This window comes from Carassius auratus, chromosome 18, assembly GCF_003368295.1.
Source record: "Carassius auratus strain Wakin chromosome 18, ASM336829v1, whole genome shotgun sequence".
NCBI lineage: Eukaryota > Metazoa > Chordata > Actinopteri > Cypriniformes > Cyprinidae > Carassius > Carassius auratus.
The window spans coordinates 8,296,314-8,315,541 of record NC_039260.1 but is presented as its reverse complement, the minus strand read 5'-3'; the positions used below and the strand labels follow the sequence as shown (position 1 = coordinate 8,315,541).

At 37.0% G+C, this 19,228-nt stretch overlaps 2 protein-coding genes across 3 annotated transcripts; both read right to left on the bottom strand.

Annotated features, from left to right (window-relative positions):
* Nucleotides 1-438: 438 nt before the first annotated feature.
* Nucleotides 439-7,280, bottom strand: herpud1 (homocysteine-inducible, endoplasmic reticulum stress-inducible, ubiquitin-like domain member 1). Of its 2 annotated transcripts, none has more exons than XM_026287408.1 (8): nt 6,936-7,280; nt 6,470-6,547; nt 5,394-5,477; nt 4,866-5,002; nt 4,649-4,759; nt 3,312-3,671; nt 1,553-1,670; nt 439-1,429 (listed from the first exon to the last, which is right to left on the bottom strand). In XM_026287408.1, the coding sequence occupies exons 1-8, from the start codon at nt 7,089-7,091 to the stop codon at nt 1,265-1,267; spliced, it is 1,209 nt and encodes a 402-aa protein (XP_026143193.1). In that variant the 5' UTR covers nt 7,092-7,280; the 3' UTR covers nt 439-1,264. The 2 variants fall into 2 exon arrangements, with proteins under 2 accessions (XP_026143193.1, XP_026143192.1); XM_026287407.1 differs by having other exon boundaries at nt 4,866-5,017; nt 6,936-7,278.
* Nucleotides 7,281-7,868: 588 nt separating this feature from the next.
* slc12a3 (solute carrier family 12 member 3) lies at nt 7,869-17,357 on the bottom strand. Its single transcript, XM_026287406.1, has 26 exons — nt 17,041-17,357; nt 16,696-16,818; nt 15,909-15,984; nt 15,629-15,724; nt 15,316-15,455; nt 14,960-15,070; nt 14,765-14,876; nt 14,514-14,644; nt 14,311-14,395; nt 14,011-14,165; nt 13,285-13,392; nt 13,034-13,157; nt 12,821-12,922; nt 12,369-12,524; nt 12,098-12,197; nt 11,845-11,956; nt 10,634-10,771; nt 10,386-10,492; nt 10,222-10,304; nt 10,050-10,136; nt 9,865-9,966; nt 9,664-9,775; nt 8,886-8,972; nt 8,642-8,777; nt 8,477-8,544; nt 7,869-8,353 (listed from the first exon to the last, which is right to left on the bottom strand). The coding sequence occupies exons 1-26, from the start codon at nt 17,287-17,289 to the stop codon at nt 8,212-8,214; spliced, it is 3,042 nt and encodes a 1,013-aa protein (XP_026143191.1). The 5' UTR covers nt 17,290-17,357; the 3' UTR covers nt 7,869-8,211.
* Between the last annotated feature and the right edge of the window lie 1,871 nt (nt 17,358-19,228).

Here is a 19,228-nt window from a genome sequence, read left to right as displayed (position 1 = left end):
TTTAGAATGTTTAAATATATATTGTGTGTTATGTCGCAGAAATCTCACTAATATTATTTTAGGTATGTACATGACATTTTAAAAAAGAAAACTTCATTTATGAATGGTATTCAAACGAACTGGCTTCTTATGGCTCAAGATTTATAAAATAAATAAATAATTGACAAATTTAAGAAAGAACCTTAACTAAAAATCAGGAGAGAAAACAAAAGCTCTCGCTCTCCTTCAGCTTATACCCTTTATCAGGAGTTGCCACAACAGAGTGATCCGCACAACTGATTTGGCACGTTTAACACCGGATGCCCTTCCTGCCGCAACCCAGAACAGAGTACAGTACAATAATTAACGGGACACACTCACACACTCACCCAGAGAAAACTAAAAATACCCAAACAGAATTCAACAACCATTTATATTAGCTTTTTTAGTGAAGTGAAATTGAAACAAAGAAAATGTGTTTATTTTTTCATTTCCAGGTACAAAGAGTATTATCTTAATAATGCTAATAGCATTGCTATTTTATACATGAAATGACAGTAATGCTACAGTGTTGATAAATACCAGATACAAACATTTTTATTACTCTTAATTTCTGTTCTTTTGCAGTTCCTTCCTGTAAAGATGAGATTCACTCGCCTTTACATCCAGAGGTCAGCAACAAACTGCACTGCTCACTGAATTGCAAATTCTGCTCACAAATACTTGAATGCATATACCAAACCTCCTTCATAAATATTTACATTGCTCATTTCACAGGTGGAACATAATTAAGAAAAGACTGTGTAAGCATATATTACTTGCATAAACACCATTTGCTTTAAAGTGCCACAAATGCATTCTCCCAAGAACACTCCCATCTATTCATGCACTTAGAACAAAATCAATATATGGCCTTCATTGTCCATCTTACTAGAACCTTAATAAGATAATCCCATGAGTTTAATCCTCAGATCACTCATCGTAGAGCACTTCAAGAAAATGAAGCCCTGTTGACAGGAGCCTATATAAGAGGATCAGGACAGGAGGCCGATATCATTGATTCCAGCTTTTGCGGTTATCTAAAGTGCTGTGCAAAAAAATGTCCAGGAATATTTACAACTCCATGTCCAACAGTTTATCTATACAGAATGTGCAACCATTGGTCACATAGTCAAAGGGCTGGAAAGTGCTACTGATTTTAGGACTTTTAGTAACCTTTGTTTATTATGTCCAGCCTAAATGGTCAAGGACTCTGGAGTCCAATTTCGGATTACATTTTTCTGGATCAGTTTACAACACCCTGTGGAGCCTCAGGTATCAGAGAAGCAAAAAAGGCTTTGAAAAACACCCAAGCTCTCCATAGGACGGGTGGTCTAACTGGAGGAACAAGCACTGCCGTCATAGCAGCTTCAGCAACACCAGCATCCTCCACTTCACCAGGGGGCAGCACCTTCAAGACAAAATGAGAATAAATAAGCACAATTCACGCCTACATACTCCACTTATTTAAGGAAAGCTAAATATTTTCTAATGCATCTTTTTTTTTTTTTTTTAAACAAAAACTTTGACTCACAGGTTCTGGATGTCTGTCCTCATCTTGGTTTTGTTGGTTCTGAATGATCTCTGGTGCTGGCAGATTGTGAGGCCTGGCTTGGGCTCTCTGTCTAAAAGGAAACCAGCCTGCTGTATGTCTGAAAGAGGTCAAAAGAGCTATTAGAAAATCTACAAAAAGTCATTCAGGCCTCCATGAACTCCATTTCCATTAGAATGACACCATTTATTAACAAAAATATAGCCAGCCAACTTCGCTCATTTATACATTAACTAACGAGAGGTGGCTCAGACTGTTTTTATGACAGGTTGGGTCAGGTTTGTAACATGGAGGAGACCAGATCATCACACTGAACACCCTCAGATCAAGCTAATGAATGCTGGAGTGCCAGGCACTCGTCTGTAGAGAAGTCAAACTGCCTCTCGCAAAGATAAACTATCAGAAGTTTGTTTTTAGCAGTCTGAAACCCTCGGTTATAACATCTGAAGTTTAACTAAATTAATTCCATAATGCCCCAACCAATCTGCAGTCATATACAAGCAGATTTTTTCTTTCTTATCAGAAAAAAAAAAATCCCCCTCTACTTCTGCTCATTTCTGCTTGCATAAACTACTTATTCCAGTCATATTGCTCAGGAATGCATGTGTGAGTTTGTCCTCTGACTCAGAGCTCGAAGCTACATAACTGAGGGCGTAACTGTTTACAGATTCCAAAGATCAGTTTACAGATGACATGGACAAAACCGGTGTTAAAACAATCATACAGAGATACCTGATCTATAATTCAGTGGCATCACAACACAAAAGATACAGCGAAACCAAATAATCTTTGATTCCTGAATTCATTTTCAGAGGTGCTTCATTTTTGACAATCAGAAATGTACAGCACACTCAGGGTAGTCCAAACCCCCAAACACATGACTCAAAAATACTAACCAAAAGGTACTAAATGTTAATGGTCAACCGATATTGTTTTTTTTTTTTTTTTTTTTTTGACAGCCGATGCCGATATCTTTGAAAACAGGGGAGCCGATATAATTGTTTTATTTATTATTATTCATATTTTAGAAATTTGAAATCATTTGACAATGGATTAACAAAAAGTGTCAAATAAACATACTTTAGATGAAAAAGTATTTTTCACAAATAAATAAATATTTAATAAAAATATGACTAAAAACGAAGTAAACACTGTATCCAAAAGGGCACTCAGTATTCTGGGAAGTTTGCGTGCATTGGGAATCATATTTTTCAAATAAAGCCAGGGTGACACTAATTTTACATACAGCACACAGTGAAAATGACAGTGAGCAAATGCATAAAGCGCAGTACAATTTAAAATCAAGTTTAAAGCATTAAATTCACACTGACAGACCGTCATGCAGAGAACACACAATCATGCTGGATAATGCACACTTCACAGCTGGATTCGACTAAGTTTGAAAGGTTTGGGGATTTAAATGCCTTTCTATTATTAATAATATAAAAGCAATCATTATAATACTTTATATGCATTAATAACTTTCTTTAACCATTCTGATTATTAGACCGGCGACTATCCATATTAGAAAGATCTGTTAAAAACAAATAGTAAACAAGAGGGAGAGTGAGCACTGTGTGCTCAGGTGCTGCCGCTTTTATCGCCAACAAAATAAAAGTCCTGCATCAAACACATCGGCCAATGCCGATATTTGAAAAAATGCCAAATATCGGTCTTGCCAATATATCGGTTGACCACTACAAAATACAATAAAAACATTTGGTGTTAAGCTTAAACTTACAGGTACATAATGACCAGGCTGCTCATGACCAGGATGAAGCGGCTCAGGCTAGAATAGAAGTATACGATGCTCAGGAAGACACCCAACCGGGATGCGGTGTACACCCAATCCAGCCAGTCGCGGTTCATGTCCTCCTCATCTTCCATCACAGGTCCACCCTGGGCATTCATTCGCAGATTCTGATTGGCTCCCTCTGGGTTGATGAATGCAGGACCTGGGGCATTCTGATTAGCTGGCAGGTCGTTGATAGGACCTTGATTGGGTAAGGCTGCAGGTACAGCAGCTTGATGAGGGCCAACAGGGAGTGAGGAAGCAGGGGCGGCCACTGGAGCGGAGGCGGCGGCAGCCATGGCAGCGTGACTTTAAAACACATCACAGCATTTAACACCGTTAGACGGTTTATTCACAGAGTGAACACCAGATTAATACTATAGTGTAACTGCACAATTAATCAAACCATGTATTTTTTTTATTCTGCAAAGGCTGTGATTGAATTAAATATATTCACTGTGTAATTCAGAACGAACACAGCAGTGTTCTTTTGCACGCAAACAATTCATGATCCAGTGTTTTCAGATTCTCAGAACAGCTCATTTTACAGTAAATGTTACGAAAAATTACTTGAGGAATAAACTCCAGTAAACAAAAGTATTTAGGCCTATGCTTCAAACCAGTGGTTTATAATTAAATATTCAAAAAACATAAGAAATACCAGTTTGCAACATCAAACTAAAAATAACTGGAAGCTATAAATATTTGCCTTGCAATTTTACAGTTGTTATGTATAGTCAAGTTATTTTATTATAAAATATTTTTTATACTCCTTTTTTATTTTACAGGGAAATATTAGAAGAGCAAAATATTTATTTGAAACTGGCCAAATTGTGAAGCCCTACAAACAAGCATTTTAAAAATGCTAGGGGTGCTCCGATCACGATCGGCCGATCATTATGCGCATCTCGTCAGTAAAGCCGGTTCTCTAATCAGCGGATAATTCCATCAGGTGTGTGATTTCACATAAAGCAGCTGTTACTACACAGAGCCGTTGTTAATAGAGAAGATGCGCAAATCCACTTCATTTTCAGCGTTTTTTGGCGCATCTTCTCAGTTAACAACGGCTCTGTGTAGTAACAGCTGCTCTATGTGAAATCACGCACCTGATGGAATTATCCGCTAATTAGAGAACCGGCTTTACTGACGAGATGCGAATTAACGATCGGCCGATCGTGATCGGAGCACCCCTAAAAAATGCAATTTCAATCAAAAAAAAAAACGCAATTAATTTTTCCCCCCAGATTGTGCAGTCCTATAATTTAGTAAACCTAGAGTGTACTTACTACTGCATGTAGTACTGGCGGGCATACATCTGCTGCAACCACAGGAGCTGTTGTGGACTGTAGAGGGAGTATGTGGGGAAGGATGGGTGGGTCATCGCTGCTGTCACAGGCCTGTGAACAAAGGTGAATGTTTAAATAACTGATTTACACATTAACATTAATACAGTTTACTTATTGAACAATTTAAATTTGAAGGAAAAAAAAATAAAAAACTTACGTAGACATGCTAGTGCCAGGCCAGGCACCATGACCTCGCTGTCTAAGGCCATCCATGGAGGGTACAGAGGTCACAGATGGTCCTGAAGACTCTGAGCTTTGGCTAGCAGTTAGTGGGGTGGGCAGGGAACTCTGCTGCTGTGTTGATGTCACCTTCACCAAAGAGTTGAGAACAAACAAACTTGATTGAGTCAGACGACCAGAGCAGGTGCAAGAGACACGATGAAACTTCATTTGAAAAATCACTACAGCATTTGGGTTATGCAAACAAGGATGCAGAAAGGAACAGGAAGTAAGCAGCTGCGTGGTGAGATCTCCACTCCACTTAAACCAGCACAGCCCTCCCTTGAGGGACAGCAGGCCTACACATCTCAGTTCCACTGAACCGACTGTAAGCTGATCAAATAAACTGCCTTGAAGCGAAATTCAGGATGTGAAAACTATAAATTGAATGTTTGTTAAACATGTACCACTAAATAAGTCTTGCCACATGGCTGAGGCCTAAAATAAACAGCAGGAAAAAAAATACCTTGGGTCTCGCTCCAAGTTGGGCAGCAGGCTGGGGTCTCACAGCACACACAAGGTGAAGAGTGGGCTTGGTTTCTGAAGGAACCTGTAGAAAAAACGTTTTCAGTTCTTTTGACACAAGCATGTGGTAAAGTGCTTTTTGAGGTGAAAGACATTCACCCAGCGAACTATCATTTTGTTGAAGAGAAAGCTTTGACAGATTGGTGAACCATGTGACTGTCATATTGTTTTGATCTGGAATATGTGTCACGCTTTGATGTCATGCAAGTCTTTCAGGTGACAGGTTTTCAGCATGTAACAATAAATGTCCTACTTTCAAATAAACATCTCACATGAGAAGCTGCCAAGTGTCGCTTCTCTAAACACCTTTGACATAGAACTGACTACAGCGCATGATAAGAGGATCAGGCTGAGGATACGGAACAAGATGCGTGTCTATGGGTCCAACCATTTTACTTTGTTTTTTGTTTTGACATACACAATGGAAAAAACAGCAGTGTTTTGCCAACACCCCTGCCTTTCAGGGACAACTGAATTCATATGCTGAATCTTTTTTTTTTTACTGTGAATTGTTACAGGTACATAAAAATATGCTTTATTTCTACTCTAAATGCAGTCAGGACAACAAAGAGTATTTAAAAAATTTCTGAATGCTGCTACTGGTTATAAAGAGTATTATTTATTTATTTACATTTTTAATAACCTACATAAAATGCATATTTCTAGGCCTAAACATTATGCTAATATATTATTATAATCTACATATTCTACTAATAAGTTATATATAAAAAATGTATATGATATTATGTATAATTTTAATCATTTAAAAATGTAATTTATTATAAAATCTAAATGATACGTTTCAAGTTCCAGTTTGTAAATTTAAATGTAATTTTAAAAAATAATAATAAAACTAAAAAATGTAAATAGAAATAAACTAATAGCTGGAATTCAAATATAGGCATTTAATTTCACTTTTGGAAGCAGGTAAAGGTATGTTTACAGGTCTGTTGTTGAAATCACCTGACAACCCTGAAATGAACCGAAAGCATCCCCACAGACAGTAAAGTCCCTCACCTTTGAGAAAACATCGCTCAGAAGCAGGTTGTCCTGAAGCAGTTGGCCAGAGTAAATGAGTCTTTGATCTTTCTCAGCCTGTGAAAATGAGTCCAAATGTCAGACATGTCCTAGAACGTCAGTTTACACCATGATATTTATCTTATGTTTGTGAGAAGTAAAACCATTTTTAGAGGAAATGCATTCACCGTAACTCTTCTCAATCAAAGTTTCCACATTTAACGTTACCTACTGCGTCCATGTAATGCAAATAGCTACACACACTTGAGGAATAATGTGATAAATGATTAATTTAATTATTAATAGGAGTGTAAATTCATCTTGTTTATAGAGTGTTAAGTTACTGACAGTCAGTTGTTTCCTGCAGCGTTCAGACATAAGCGGCTTTGTGTTTCTTTTGAGGAATGCTGACGGCTCGCTATATGTAAACCGATATCTATAGGATAAGAAACCAATCCAAACCTACCGGGTTGGTGGGATAAACCTTGGAGAGGTGACATTTGAGGTCTTTCACGGTCCAGTCCACGCGAACTCCCTCGATCAGCTGATCGCCGTGAAACTGATTAGGCGTTTTAATGACCAGCGAGATCGTCTCTTTATCCGAGACCTTACAATTTTCCATTTTCTTTCTTAGTCAAACCAACTAGAAACCTATTAAGACACGCATCAAATATCTACAATAATCGTCGAAGGCTTCGCGATTCGATCATACAATAGGACACGACAGTGAGGTTCCTTCCTGTTTCAAGAAGTTTCTGTTTGCTAATAAGCTATGAAGTGTTGCGTGTGTTGTTTCCAAACACACTGTGGCCGCCTGTGATTGGCCGAGACGAACTCGTGTTCAGACGTGGAGCCTGTCCTGAGGCCCCACGCACTGCGCATGCGCACTGAGAAAATGGCACTTGATTTGTTTTTCTTTTCTTTTTCGTTTGCTGTAAATGTTATGGTTGTGATTGCATCAGTTGGCCGTCATGACAGTGTCCTTTGATTCTACCTACAATTTTACAGAAATTTGATATGATTCGTGATTATAATGTGTTAAAAGGCACTTTACACGAATATACCAGGTGTTAAAGGCTCAAATCCCAGGTTTTATTTTTTATTTATATATTTAGATTGGAAAACTTTTAGATAAACCGTTATCTAACAAAAAATTTTAGCTTAACCTTAAAGTAGCTCGTTTAGACACATAGTAGCCTATGCCTGCTTTCCAAATAAAATTACGGTCTGTCCCATATTATACATGACATGACTAAACAACTTTGTAAATAAGAGAAATAAAACTAATTGAGTTTATTTTGATTCACTGCAGATTAAACATCTCATTTTAATGACTACACTTATTATTTAGGTTTGCCTTAGTGCCATAAAGTAAAATAATAGTCTGAGAAGTAACAGATTTCAGAATACATAAGTAGGCCTAGTCATTTATTAAATATTTTCAGTAATATTAGACTTTCCATTAAAAAGAAAAAAAAATCTAGACATATGCAAATTGTTCAATCGCTGAATTAAGATGATCAGAATAAACAGAGAAAGTACATAAGATCTAAATCAGCAAAAATTAATATTTTTGAATATATACTGGAAAAAAAGTTGAAACCATTTAAAACAAACACCCTATTAATATCAAAACAAGAATGAAACACAATATGAAAGTATGTAAATCTGTCATTATTTTAACATGGCATTAACAAGAGTTTCTTTTCATCTGTACGAGTTATGTCAGGAAAAGGTGGTGTTCACTGGCAGTACATCGTCAGCACATTCTCCTGATTGCCTCTGACAAGAAGAACTGGAGGTCGAAGGTCACGTGACACAATCTCTAGCCAAGCCATGTAAAGGGAACTGGGACATGCCCCTCTTCGCCCCACGGGCATCGTTCTGCCAAAAGTAAAATGACAGGTAATGTCAGAAACTCACACAACTCATAGTTAAACTGTTCTTTTTGTGCAGGCCTAATCTAAATTACATCATGGAACCACATCCTGTATGAATAACACTTACACAATGATCAGGGCGGCATCTCTTGAGTAATCTTGAATAACTTCATTCAGACGGATTTGTCGGAGGGACTGCACAAACATGGAAGAGAAATGTTTAAATGATGATTCATGCATGGATTACAAAGAAAGTAGACTTATGATATCTGAACACCATCATTTGAAATACCTTAGCTCTGAACGTTTCCATTTCCTCATCAGACACCATCCAAGAGAAATCCTTAGTCGTCTCATCAGCTTCTTGACCATCCTTTCGGACTGAATTTACTCTGTACGGAGCTATAAGGTCTTCAAATCTTTTAATGCTGTTTCAGTAATTTGGGGACACAAATACAACATTTTTTCATAAGAATATACTTTCTATTAGGTAAGTGGAGAAAGTCGTAAAAGCAAAGGAATGAATGAAACTGTACTGCTCAGACTGTGGTTTCGCATTGATGTCTGGAAGGACTTGAATATCTTGGAAACCCAGACGGAACCTGCTGATCAGAGCTTTGAGCCTGTAAATTGACAAATGCAAGCTCTTAAACAACTTATGAGGACCAATTAAATACATGCTGTTAAAAATAATATAGCCTAATAAATAAATGAAGATTAATTCATTAAGATGTATATATTTTAAGTATATATTAATAAATAAATAACTAATATTATAATATTGTAGCATGAAATTAGTTTTTTTATTATACATTAAATTTGCATTAAATTATTAAAAATTCTGCATTAAAAATTGAGAGTAAAGGATTTTTACATTGTAAAAAATAAAATAAATAAATGTTGTTTTTCTGAAGTTTCAGTTCATCAGAGAATCCAAAAAAATGTTAAAATTATTAAAAATGTTAAAATTATTAAGCAGCAGTACTGGTTTCAATACTGATGATAAAAAGAAATGTTAAATGAGCATCAAATCAGCTTAGAATGATTTGTATGATTTCAGAAAATTCAGCTTTGCCATCACAGGAATAAATTACATTTTAAAATAGATTCAAATAAAAACATTTTACTTTATTTTTAATAAAAAAAAAAAGCAGGTTTAGTAAACATGAGACTTTTTTCAAAAACATTAAAAAAAAATTACAAACCTAAACGTTTAAACTTTTGATAGTATATATTTACATGTAATATGTGCAATATGGACATGGTATTATAAAGTGTTACCACTAAAAGTATCACAATTAAGGTTATGCATACTCTTGTTTCTTGTCCTCAACTTGTTGAGCTTCACCTCCAACAAACAACCTCACTTTGCATCTGCCCCAGCGCTTCTTACGGGTCAGGAGGTAGGGTACTAATAGCGTCAGACCTGACAGCACAATGAATTGTTAAAAGATGTGTTTTTCCACAGTTAAATCTTTAAAAATATACATTATTTTTATAATCCATGTAAATCACCTCCATCATCAGAGAGCCAATACACATCAATGGTCTTCTTTCCTTGTCTAGTCTGAAATACAGTGGTTGGCTGGGATGTGGCCATTAGTTCCTCAGGGTCCACTGCAGCACAGGATATACAAATGTTTTGGCAAAAAGATCAACAGCCATGAATAAATTCAGTATTAAAGAGCTTGGATACACACTTGATGTGTCAATTGTGGGTGATGTAGTAGTCGTTGAGCTCCTTGTGTCAAGTGCTTGTTCAGTAGATGTCTCAAACCCTAAATTCACTATGGTGAATGGAGATTTCAAAAAAGAAAAATTAATTGCACGTAAACTATAGAACATTTTAGTTAGTTTTGAAATATTCCATACCATGCGCTTGCATTGTTCGACTTATGTCAAGGCCCTCCTTCATCCGAAGAACACATACACCATATTGCAGGTCAAATGCATCACTGAAAACATATGGAATGGTCACATGCCTTGACTTTTCTTATTGGAAATTTAACACTGAATTAACCGTATAATATACATACTGCAAAATTCCAATATAGTTTTCAATGTTGTTTGGTTGAGCTTTACGCCAATTCTTCTTAAATCCCATCACTAGCACATTAGGCCTCATCCGACCCAAACCCGTACTCTGAAATGGTACCATCACAAACAGACATTACCAGTCTCATTTTGGTGGTACATATTCATCAGAAGCTGCAATAACGTGAAATAAATTATATTCGTTTTAGGTTAGAAAATGAAGAGTAGTATATTATGGCACATGGGTGACCTGCAGCAACATCTTTACTCCAGCATGAAGGTCATCAGCCACTATAGTGTGGTAGAAGGACTTGATGCGCCGCTTGTCTAGCCATTTTAAATGAGTACTGATTTTGGCTGAGTCCACAGTGCCAGGTGAGGGTCCACCCTGTCAATAACACACAGTTGAAATTAAATACGAGAACTAAACAAAATTATACATATTTTTTGATGTATAAATCTGATTATCATGCATATATATATATATATATATATGCATGACATGCAGGAGCAAATAGTGGGCTAAATCGTGGGCACGTTTTACAAATTCGTTCCCTCAATGTACTAAAACGTGAGCACGAATACTATTGCATTCCCTCGATTTACTATTTCGTTCACTCGATTTCTAAATTGTGTGCACGATTTACTAATTCGTTTCCTCGATTTGCTAAAACGTGTGCACGATTTAGCAAATCGAGGTAACGCAATAGTAATTTAGTACATTTTAGTACATAATTTAGTATGTTTAGTACATTGCGGGAACGAATTAGTAAATCGTGCACACAATTTATTTATTTTTTCTTGCATGTCATGTGCGGGACTCCGTAGTGTGTGTGTGTGTGTGTGTATATTATATATATATTATTTCCATATTTAACGTAACTTTTAATGCAGGCTTAGGTTCTTTATGACTGAGAATCCACAACCTTTTTTTTTTGTTGTAAAGGAATAATTGAAAATCGGTAAAATAAATTTCCTTAGGTTAATAAAATACTTTAAACCAGTGGTTCTCAGCCTTGTTCCTGGAGCCCACCCAACACTGCACATTTTGCATCTCTCCTTTGTCTGGCACATCCCTTTCAGGTCATGGAGTCTTTACTAATGAGCAGATGATCTGAATCAGGTGTGTTTGATTAAGGAAACATGGAAAACCTGCAGTGTTGGGGGGCCTTCAGGAACGTGGTTGGGAACCACTGATTTAAACCACCATTTAGACCAGGGATCCTCAAATCTGGCCCACGAGATCCACTTACCTGCAGTTTAGCTCAAACCCTAATCAAACACACCTGAGCATACTAATGAAGTTTTTAGAATCAGTAGAAAATCACAAGTAGGTGAGTTTGATCAAGGTTGGAGCTAAACTCTGTACCGGACTATCCTTCCAGGGTAAGATTTAAGGAACCCTGATTTAGACCATCATATCTTTTCATAACTGTTTAATGTTTCTATTAGTAGGCTCACTGTTATGACATCTGCGCATATCATAAGGCTCTGGTTCTTGGTGAAGGTGCTGATGAAATCCACTAGGGAAGGACGCATACAGGGAGGCCCACTGAGAACCAAACACTGTGGCCTAAGAAAATGAACAGATGGGAAAAGTAGGACACAGGAGAAAAAGAAGAAAATGAACAAGCGAGAATAGAAAAAACAGAGAAGATAAAAATATGGATGCTATGATTGGTCTATATGATTGGTAGACATTAATGTTATTTACCTATAATTTTTAATATGGTCTTCCACTTGGTTGAGACCTACACATTGAGACAGTGCCATGTTATATGAGCTGGCTTGCATTGATGAACCCCAGTTGACATCTGAAATGTACAAAACACAAACAATAGTTATGCATTAAGCACATGATTAAAGCTTGGAAATATTATTGGGGTCAAGCTGAAATGCTCAATGGAACAATATGAGCTTTGTGAGACAAATTATTTCTGACAAAGACTCATGTCCACAAGCTATAAAGAGTGTAGGTGTCTAACCGGGTTTCTTATACAGCACATATCCCAGCAGGAAGATGACTATGCCAATGGCTATAAGAGCAGCCCACCAGGTTAGGAGGAACATGATGATCACAGACACTACTGCTCCGAGCAAAGACAACCACTTGCTATAAAATCGAAAAGTTGGACGCCAGCCTGCTCACACACAAGGAAAATGAGAAAAGCTTCAGTGAGCATAAATATGAAAATAACCATTTTGAGACCTGTAAATTAACAGTAGCATGCAGTTTAATGAGAAAACAAATGGCTGTAATTGAGTATTACATTATTTCCGCAGAACATATTTTGTTTGCATTAGTTATGTTATCACATGTTATCTCAAGAAACCCTCCCTGCGGTGGTTACAGTATGCACCATTAAACCGATAAGCAAAAAAAATATTGCTTTGTAAACTGTTAAAACATAACCCATTGTGGCTTGATATAGCTCACCTGGTGAGTTAGTGATTGAGGCATGGAAGCAGCTGAAGTTGATGAGGGCATAGGAGCAGAGGAAAAAGTTGGAGATGATGGGAGCAATGGTATTCAACTCAGCTGAAATATATGTTAGAAAATATTTGTGTGTCAGAAAATTGCTCTCATATTAATAAACAACTTTTTTAAAGGGGCATTCATAACTTGCATGGGTGCGTTCTGATGGTTTACCAATAAGAATGAAGCATATAGCGATAATGTAGGCTAGCAGATAGCTTCTCAGTGGTTCATTATTCTTCCCATAACCCTTCCCGAAAAATCCAATGCATGGATACAGCTGGTCCTTGCAAAGGCACTATAAAGAAACAAGCAATGGGAGGAAACAAGAAGTAAGAAGAGTGTTTAAATTAGTAAATAACACTGAAGGTTGTTTTGCACTCAACAAAGGAGGCATAAAGATGGTTGAAGGGCTCATTCATTACCTGGAAAACCTTAGGAGCAGATACCAGACAGGCCAGGGCTGAGGAAAGAGTGGCTCCAAAAATGCCAGCACTGATCAGAGGAGCAAACGCAGACACCAAGCTCATAGTCTGAATTGAAATATGAAAGAAGAACATATCATTTCTGCTAACCCACTAGAAAAACTTAAGGAAATTCCTCACTCGTTGTTTGATCAACGATGCATAAATAATGTTTTTGTACTAACAATTTTTCGAGAACATTATGGAAGACCAAATTTAGAATGAACTTTGAATGAACATTCCATTCCAGATGGGTACATACAGTACACATACATTATCAAAGACTACTTCACTGTGGCTGATTTGTAGATTGTATCTGATAAAAATGCTTAGTATTTTCATATTTTCAAATTTCCTTTTGTATTTCATTGTATTTAATATAATGGAGGTAATTTTTTTTTACATTAAAGATCTCAATGTATGTCTACATTTTAAGACCATTTAGCCTTTTCCAATCATGTCTACAACTGTTACCAAGTCACCAATTTTTGTACTATTCTGATGAAGTCAAAGATTTTCAGTCTAAAATGATCAATGACCATCAGAGGTTAATACTGGGCTGATAAGAACATTTCATGTTTAGGGGCTGAAGTAATGTGTTATAAAATGTTTAGGATATATATTTTACGTTTTCAGTGACATGTTGTAGACAGCACTACTCAATGACCATTTAGACATAATGGTCACCTGGTAATTATTGCTGAGTCCATAGGGGCAGGTCTTGTTGGTCATACACTCAGTGAAGTTCCAGCCATAGCTGCAGCCCAGTCCCAAACACTCCCCAGACGAAGATGACACATTGTCATTTATATAACCAGAAGCATCACGCAAAACACAGGAGCCTGGAGTGCATTTAAAGAAAACAGCATTTACAAATTTCATACAATTTGAACAAGTTATATAAAAGACAACATATTTGAATAGGAAGTTATAAAACAACAATCAACAGACATTAACATGGACTTGTTACGCATTTCTAAAACTCACCAATAGTAGCTGAGATAATAAGATATGATATAGTGGTCCAGAAAATGGCCAACATTGTACCACGGGGTATAGCAATATTTGGATCCTATGGGAGGTGGTGGGTTTGAAAAAAGACAAAAAACAAGCTTTTAAAGGCTTGAGTTCCCACAAATAAAAATTGTTTTATTGGAAAATACATCACTAAGACTGGGAGCTCAACTTGCCTTCAGATCTCCAGAGATATTAGCCCCCGCAAGGATGCCTGTAGCTGAGGGAAAGAAGATGGAAAACATGCCAAAGAAACTGCCCTCTGGTCCACGCCAGCCGGGCACAAAGTTTTCCGCAAAAATTTCAGCTATTGGGCACAAATTGAGACACTTTATGAGGAACATATGGCAGTGTAATCGGACTAGCGATGAGAAAGGGTGAAATGTCATTAGCACATTTGTAGAACATATTGGCATCGCTCTCTGACCTCGGTAGCTGAAAAATCCTTTGGCTTGCTTCTCTGGAGTGGCTGGTATGATGGTTCCCACAATGTAACTGGCGAAGGAGACCATGATGACAAAGAAGAACAAGACCTGGGCCTGGGAGAAGAACAAATCAGTGCAAACTATTAGGAGCTGAACTAGACAAAATTGCTCAAAATCACTCTGGCTGAGAAACGTACCTTTGACTCCCATTCCATTCCAGCCATTGAGATGGCCAGCAGACAGGTTACTGTAATCACTCCAATGATACGGATATCATTTAGCTTGTCCACCATGCTAACATCACTCTCCTGATGAGCATCATTAAAAAAAAAGTATCAACATCATTGTTCAAATGTGGAAAGTAGTTCATTAAAGGAACAGTTTAACAAAAGATGAATATCCTGTATTCCTTTACTTCTGTGGGACACAAAAAGTAGCCAGATAAAGAGTAAATCATCTTTCAAATGTCTCCTTAAAAAAATATTTAGGCAGCACAATTAATACTAATCTTTAATTTTTAGTGTATTCTGGTGTACTAGTCCATAGCACCCACCTGCATGAGGGCCTGCACTGTTTCAGCAAAGCCCACAGTGTGCATGGCTACAGCTACCGCATTAGCAAAAGCAAATATAAGCCCAATCGAGCCTCCTAGTTCTGGACCCAAACTACGAGAGATCAGAAAATATGTTCCACCTGGAGAGACAAATACAGAAGAACACAAAAAATCACTGCTGCTATCTGATGGTTGTTAAATAAAAATACTAGGCAATATTGCATCCCGAAATAAAGTCTGTGATAATGGTTTCATGTTAGTCAAATCTACTCAGTATCATTACAGTATCATTTACTGTATCATTTATCTTTACCTCCTTTAACCTTTCCATTAGTGGCAATGGCGGATGTGGACAAGCCAGTGATGCCCGTTATAGAGGAGGAGAGCAAGATTATAATCCAAGTCAGTCCTTTAAAGCAAAGAAGAATATGTTCATTTTAATAGAAAGCACTGACACACCATACATCACATTGATATATGTATTTTATAGCCCCAAGGGGTTTTACAAAAATCAAGTCAGGATTTACGTAGCAGTAAAACACACAAGTACAAAATAAAGAGATCAAGCCATATAAGAACAGAGACTGACATACCAATCCCTGCCTGAGCTGTGATCCAGGGAAGCCTCAGGTACAGAATAACACCCCAGATATTCAGCATACAGCGGATCTACAGGGAGCGACGGAATACAGTGTTGCTCAAACAGAATCCATTCAGAAGACAGCTTTCTGCTTGACTTTGGAGTATATTTGTACCCATACGCAGAAACATACATGCTTTAAGACACTTAAAAATTTATAAATGCCTTTCCAATATAACAAAATAACAAAATATTCCTCTACTTTTAAAGTGTTATTATATCAGTGCCGGCAGGAGTTTTGGGTAGGGGGAGTGAATGAACAGCGCTCTCTTCCACTCTCGATACCCATGGCTGATGTGCCCTTGAGCAAGGCACTGAACCCCCCAATTTCTCCGCAGGCGCTGGAAAAAATAGCTGCCCATGTGTGTGTGTTTCCAACTCACTGCTGTGTGTGTGCACACTTGGATACATTAAAAGCAGAGCATCAGTTTTGATTATGGGTTACCAAACTTGGCAAATATCACAACTTTCACTATATATAGACATATCTTTATTTTACATATAAAATAAATATCACAAAAAGAAGCTTGTTAGGTACTAAAAGTTAAATAAATATATTTTTCAAACAGTATTTGGACACTTTTTGAGTGTCAGATTTTAGACAAATTCATAATGTGAACTTGAGAAGATCTGACTTCATATGACCAAAAAAGGGCTTAAAGATGAGAATTAGTTCGGAGATTATGCACAATTACACGTACCCCTAAATCCATTTTTGTGGCAATCTTAAATGTTCTTACCATTACTCCCTGAGCCCATCCAAAGCGGGCCGGTTCTGGAGGAGGTTCTGTGGGTTCATCTTCATCCGGACTCTGTTTGTCCACACTTTGCTCCTCATAGAGAGGAGGTGGAGAAGGGTCGTCCTGAGAGAAAACTTATATGAGCTAGTGGCAAATAGTTCTGGATTTAAGATTTATTTATTTAAATATGTTTAGAATAAATCTTATCCTATTAAATTTTTAATGAATCTTTTTAACATTTCGTTTCATCTGGAAGTACTCCCTAACATGCTTCAGCAGTGTTAATATGTTCATTTGTTGAAATTGTCAAGTAAAGACTTTATATCAGTTTTATGTCGTTCCTACCTGTGGGTTGGAGTGAAGCTGAAAGAGAGAAGGTCTAGACTTCTTTGCTCTCCCGAAAATCTCAGTGTTGGTATAGAAGTCATAGCTCGGCGGAGTATCCAACGTGTCATATCCAGAAAAGACTCCAGTGCTGCGGGAGGCCACGCTGTCGGTATCATAACTGCTGCATCCCCCCAAACTGAATTTACGGTCATCTCCATTGCTCAGGGACGAGACTGAGAAAGGGCTTCTGGCGGTTGAGAGGTTCATCCCTTCATTGGCCTGCAGTACCTCCAACACAACTGAATCAAAAGCTGTCTAAGTAAAGTGAGGGCTTGATTTGAAGGGTTATATTATACCTGAACCGGAAGGAACCACTTATGGGTGTATGTTTAGTGTGAGAACATATTCAGGAGCTTTTGCAAAGGTCATTAATTCTTAATAGTTGCTGCAGGGCCTTTTGCTTGTACTGGGTATTCTAAACAACGTTAGAACATGTAATGACTCAGGTCTCAGGTCAGGTGTCATTGACACTGGTTCTCAAGGACAACTGCAGGTTTTGAGAATCTTGTGTCATTCATAAGATACAATACATTACAAATTTATTTTGGGGAAAAAGGTAAATAGTCATTGCCAATAATATAATTGAATTGAATTGTTAATTTTTTTTTTTTTTTTACTTGGTTTTGTTTTATCTTTCTATTTGGTAGTTTTTATTTTCTAATAGCAATCAGGATAAATCTCAATACTGAGAAAAACTTCTGAACACTTGTTTGATTGAGATACAAATGAACACTTTATTTCGCAGTGTCCTTTTTACGTCACATGTAATTACTTTAATAATTATAGTAAATTATGCTTAATTAGGTTACATGCAACTAATCCTAAGCCAAACCCTAACTTAACCCTACAGAAAAAGTCCATGTTAATCAATATTACTCAGTGCTTATGTATAATTACAGTGCAACAAGACAACTTAAATTAAGGGGGGACACTGCAGGCAGAAACACAGTTCTTTCATGCACCTGTCAATTTTTTGATTTTGAGCTTTTTGGCTTTTAATAGTGTTTTTTCATACTAATGGAAAGAAGACATCCAAAAGACACTGTTAAGTATTTCTTTTATAGCACTTTATCTATTTGTGTCAGTAGATTTCAATTACAATACATATTTTTAAAGGCAGTTTTCTCAAAATGAGTTTTTTTTCTCCAACGCTGAGCCATAAATCTCCACTTTAGTGGCACGTACACACACCAAACTTTACATATTTATTCCTGTCTATATTCTGCAGGTTTTGTCCCCCCAAAATTTTACAAATATATTGCTTTCCGGCTGTTCAAAGTATTTTCTGAATTATGAATTGAATGACAAAAAGAGACACCATCTGTAAAAACATTCGACTCTAATAAGTAAAAAAAAATGTGACAAGAATTTTGAAATTGACTTCATCCAGTGCTCAGATCGTTGTACTAGAAATGTATGCAAATTAACGCATATTTCATTAAATAATGCATTATTTGCATATTTAAACAAAACATTTTAGAAAACTTGTAATACAAAAAATGTTTGTAATTATCAATGTTATCAGTCAACTAAATAAGGTGATAACTATTTTTTTTTTTTTTACGCTATTCAACGGCAGTGTCTTGCCTTAAAGTCCAACCAAGAAACGATATTGACTTGGTGTATTTGTCTTGATCAGAGAATTTTCCAACCTGTAGTGACCTTCATATAAGCCACTTTAACCTGCCAGCAGCCCACAGTCGTTCCAACTGACAGCCTTTTGCCTTGAGCATTGACTGATCATTGCAGAAACAGTTCCTCATTAACTAAAAGACAGATGTCTGCCAATGCATGTGACCCAGGGAGCAGCATCAGGTTAAGTCAATATTTCTGCAGAAATTGGTCTGGAAGCCCCAAAGGTGGAGCCTTTTCAGTGTAATTTGTGCAGATCCAACAAACGTACCCAGAGGTGCTCTGCTTTGAAGCAGAATTTTGATTAAATTTCTATTATTAGACACTAAGAGCTTAAGCAGAAAACCAGCTACTAAATGGTCATTTGGAAATCCTGCCTGAGGGGAGTTGCCAGAACAAGGAGTAGAAGACTGTATAAAGTGGTTTAAATTGAAATTACAATGAATTACTGTAGGAAACAGCCAAAGTTTCATATCACATGAAATTGTACTAAAGACTGATGAAACCAATTGTA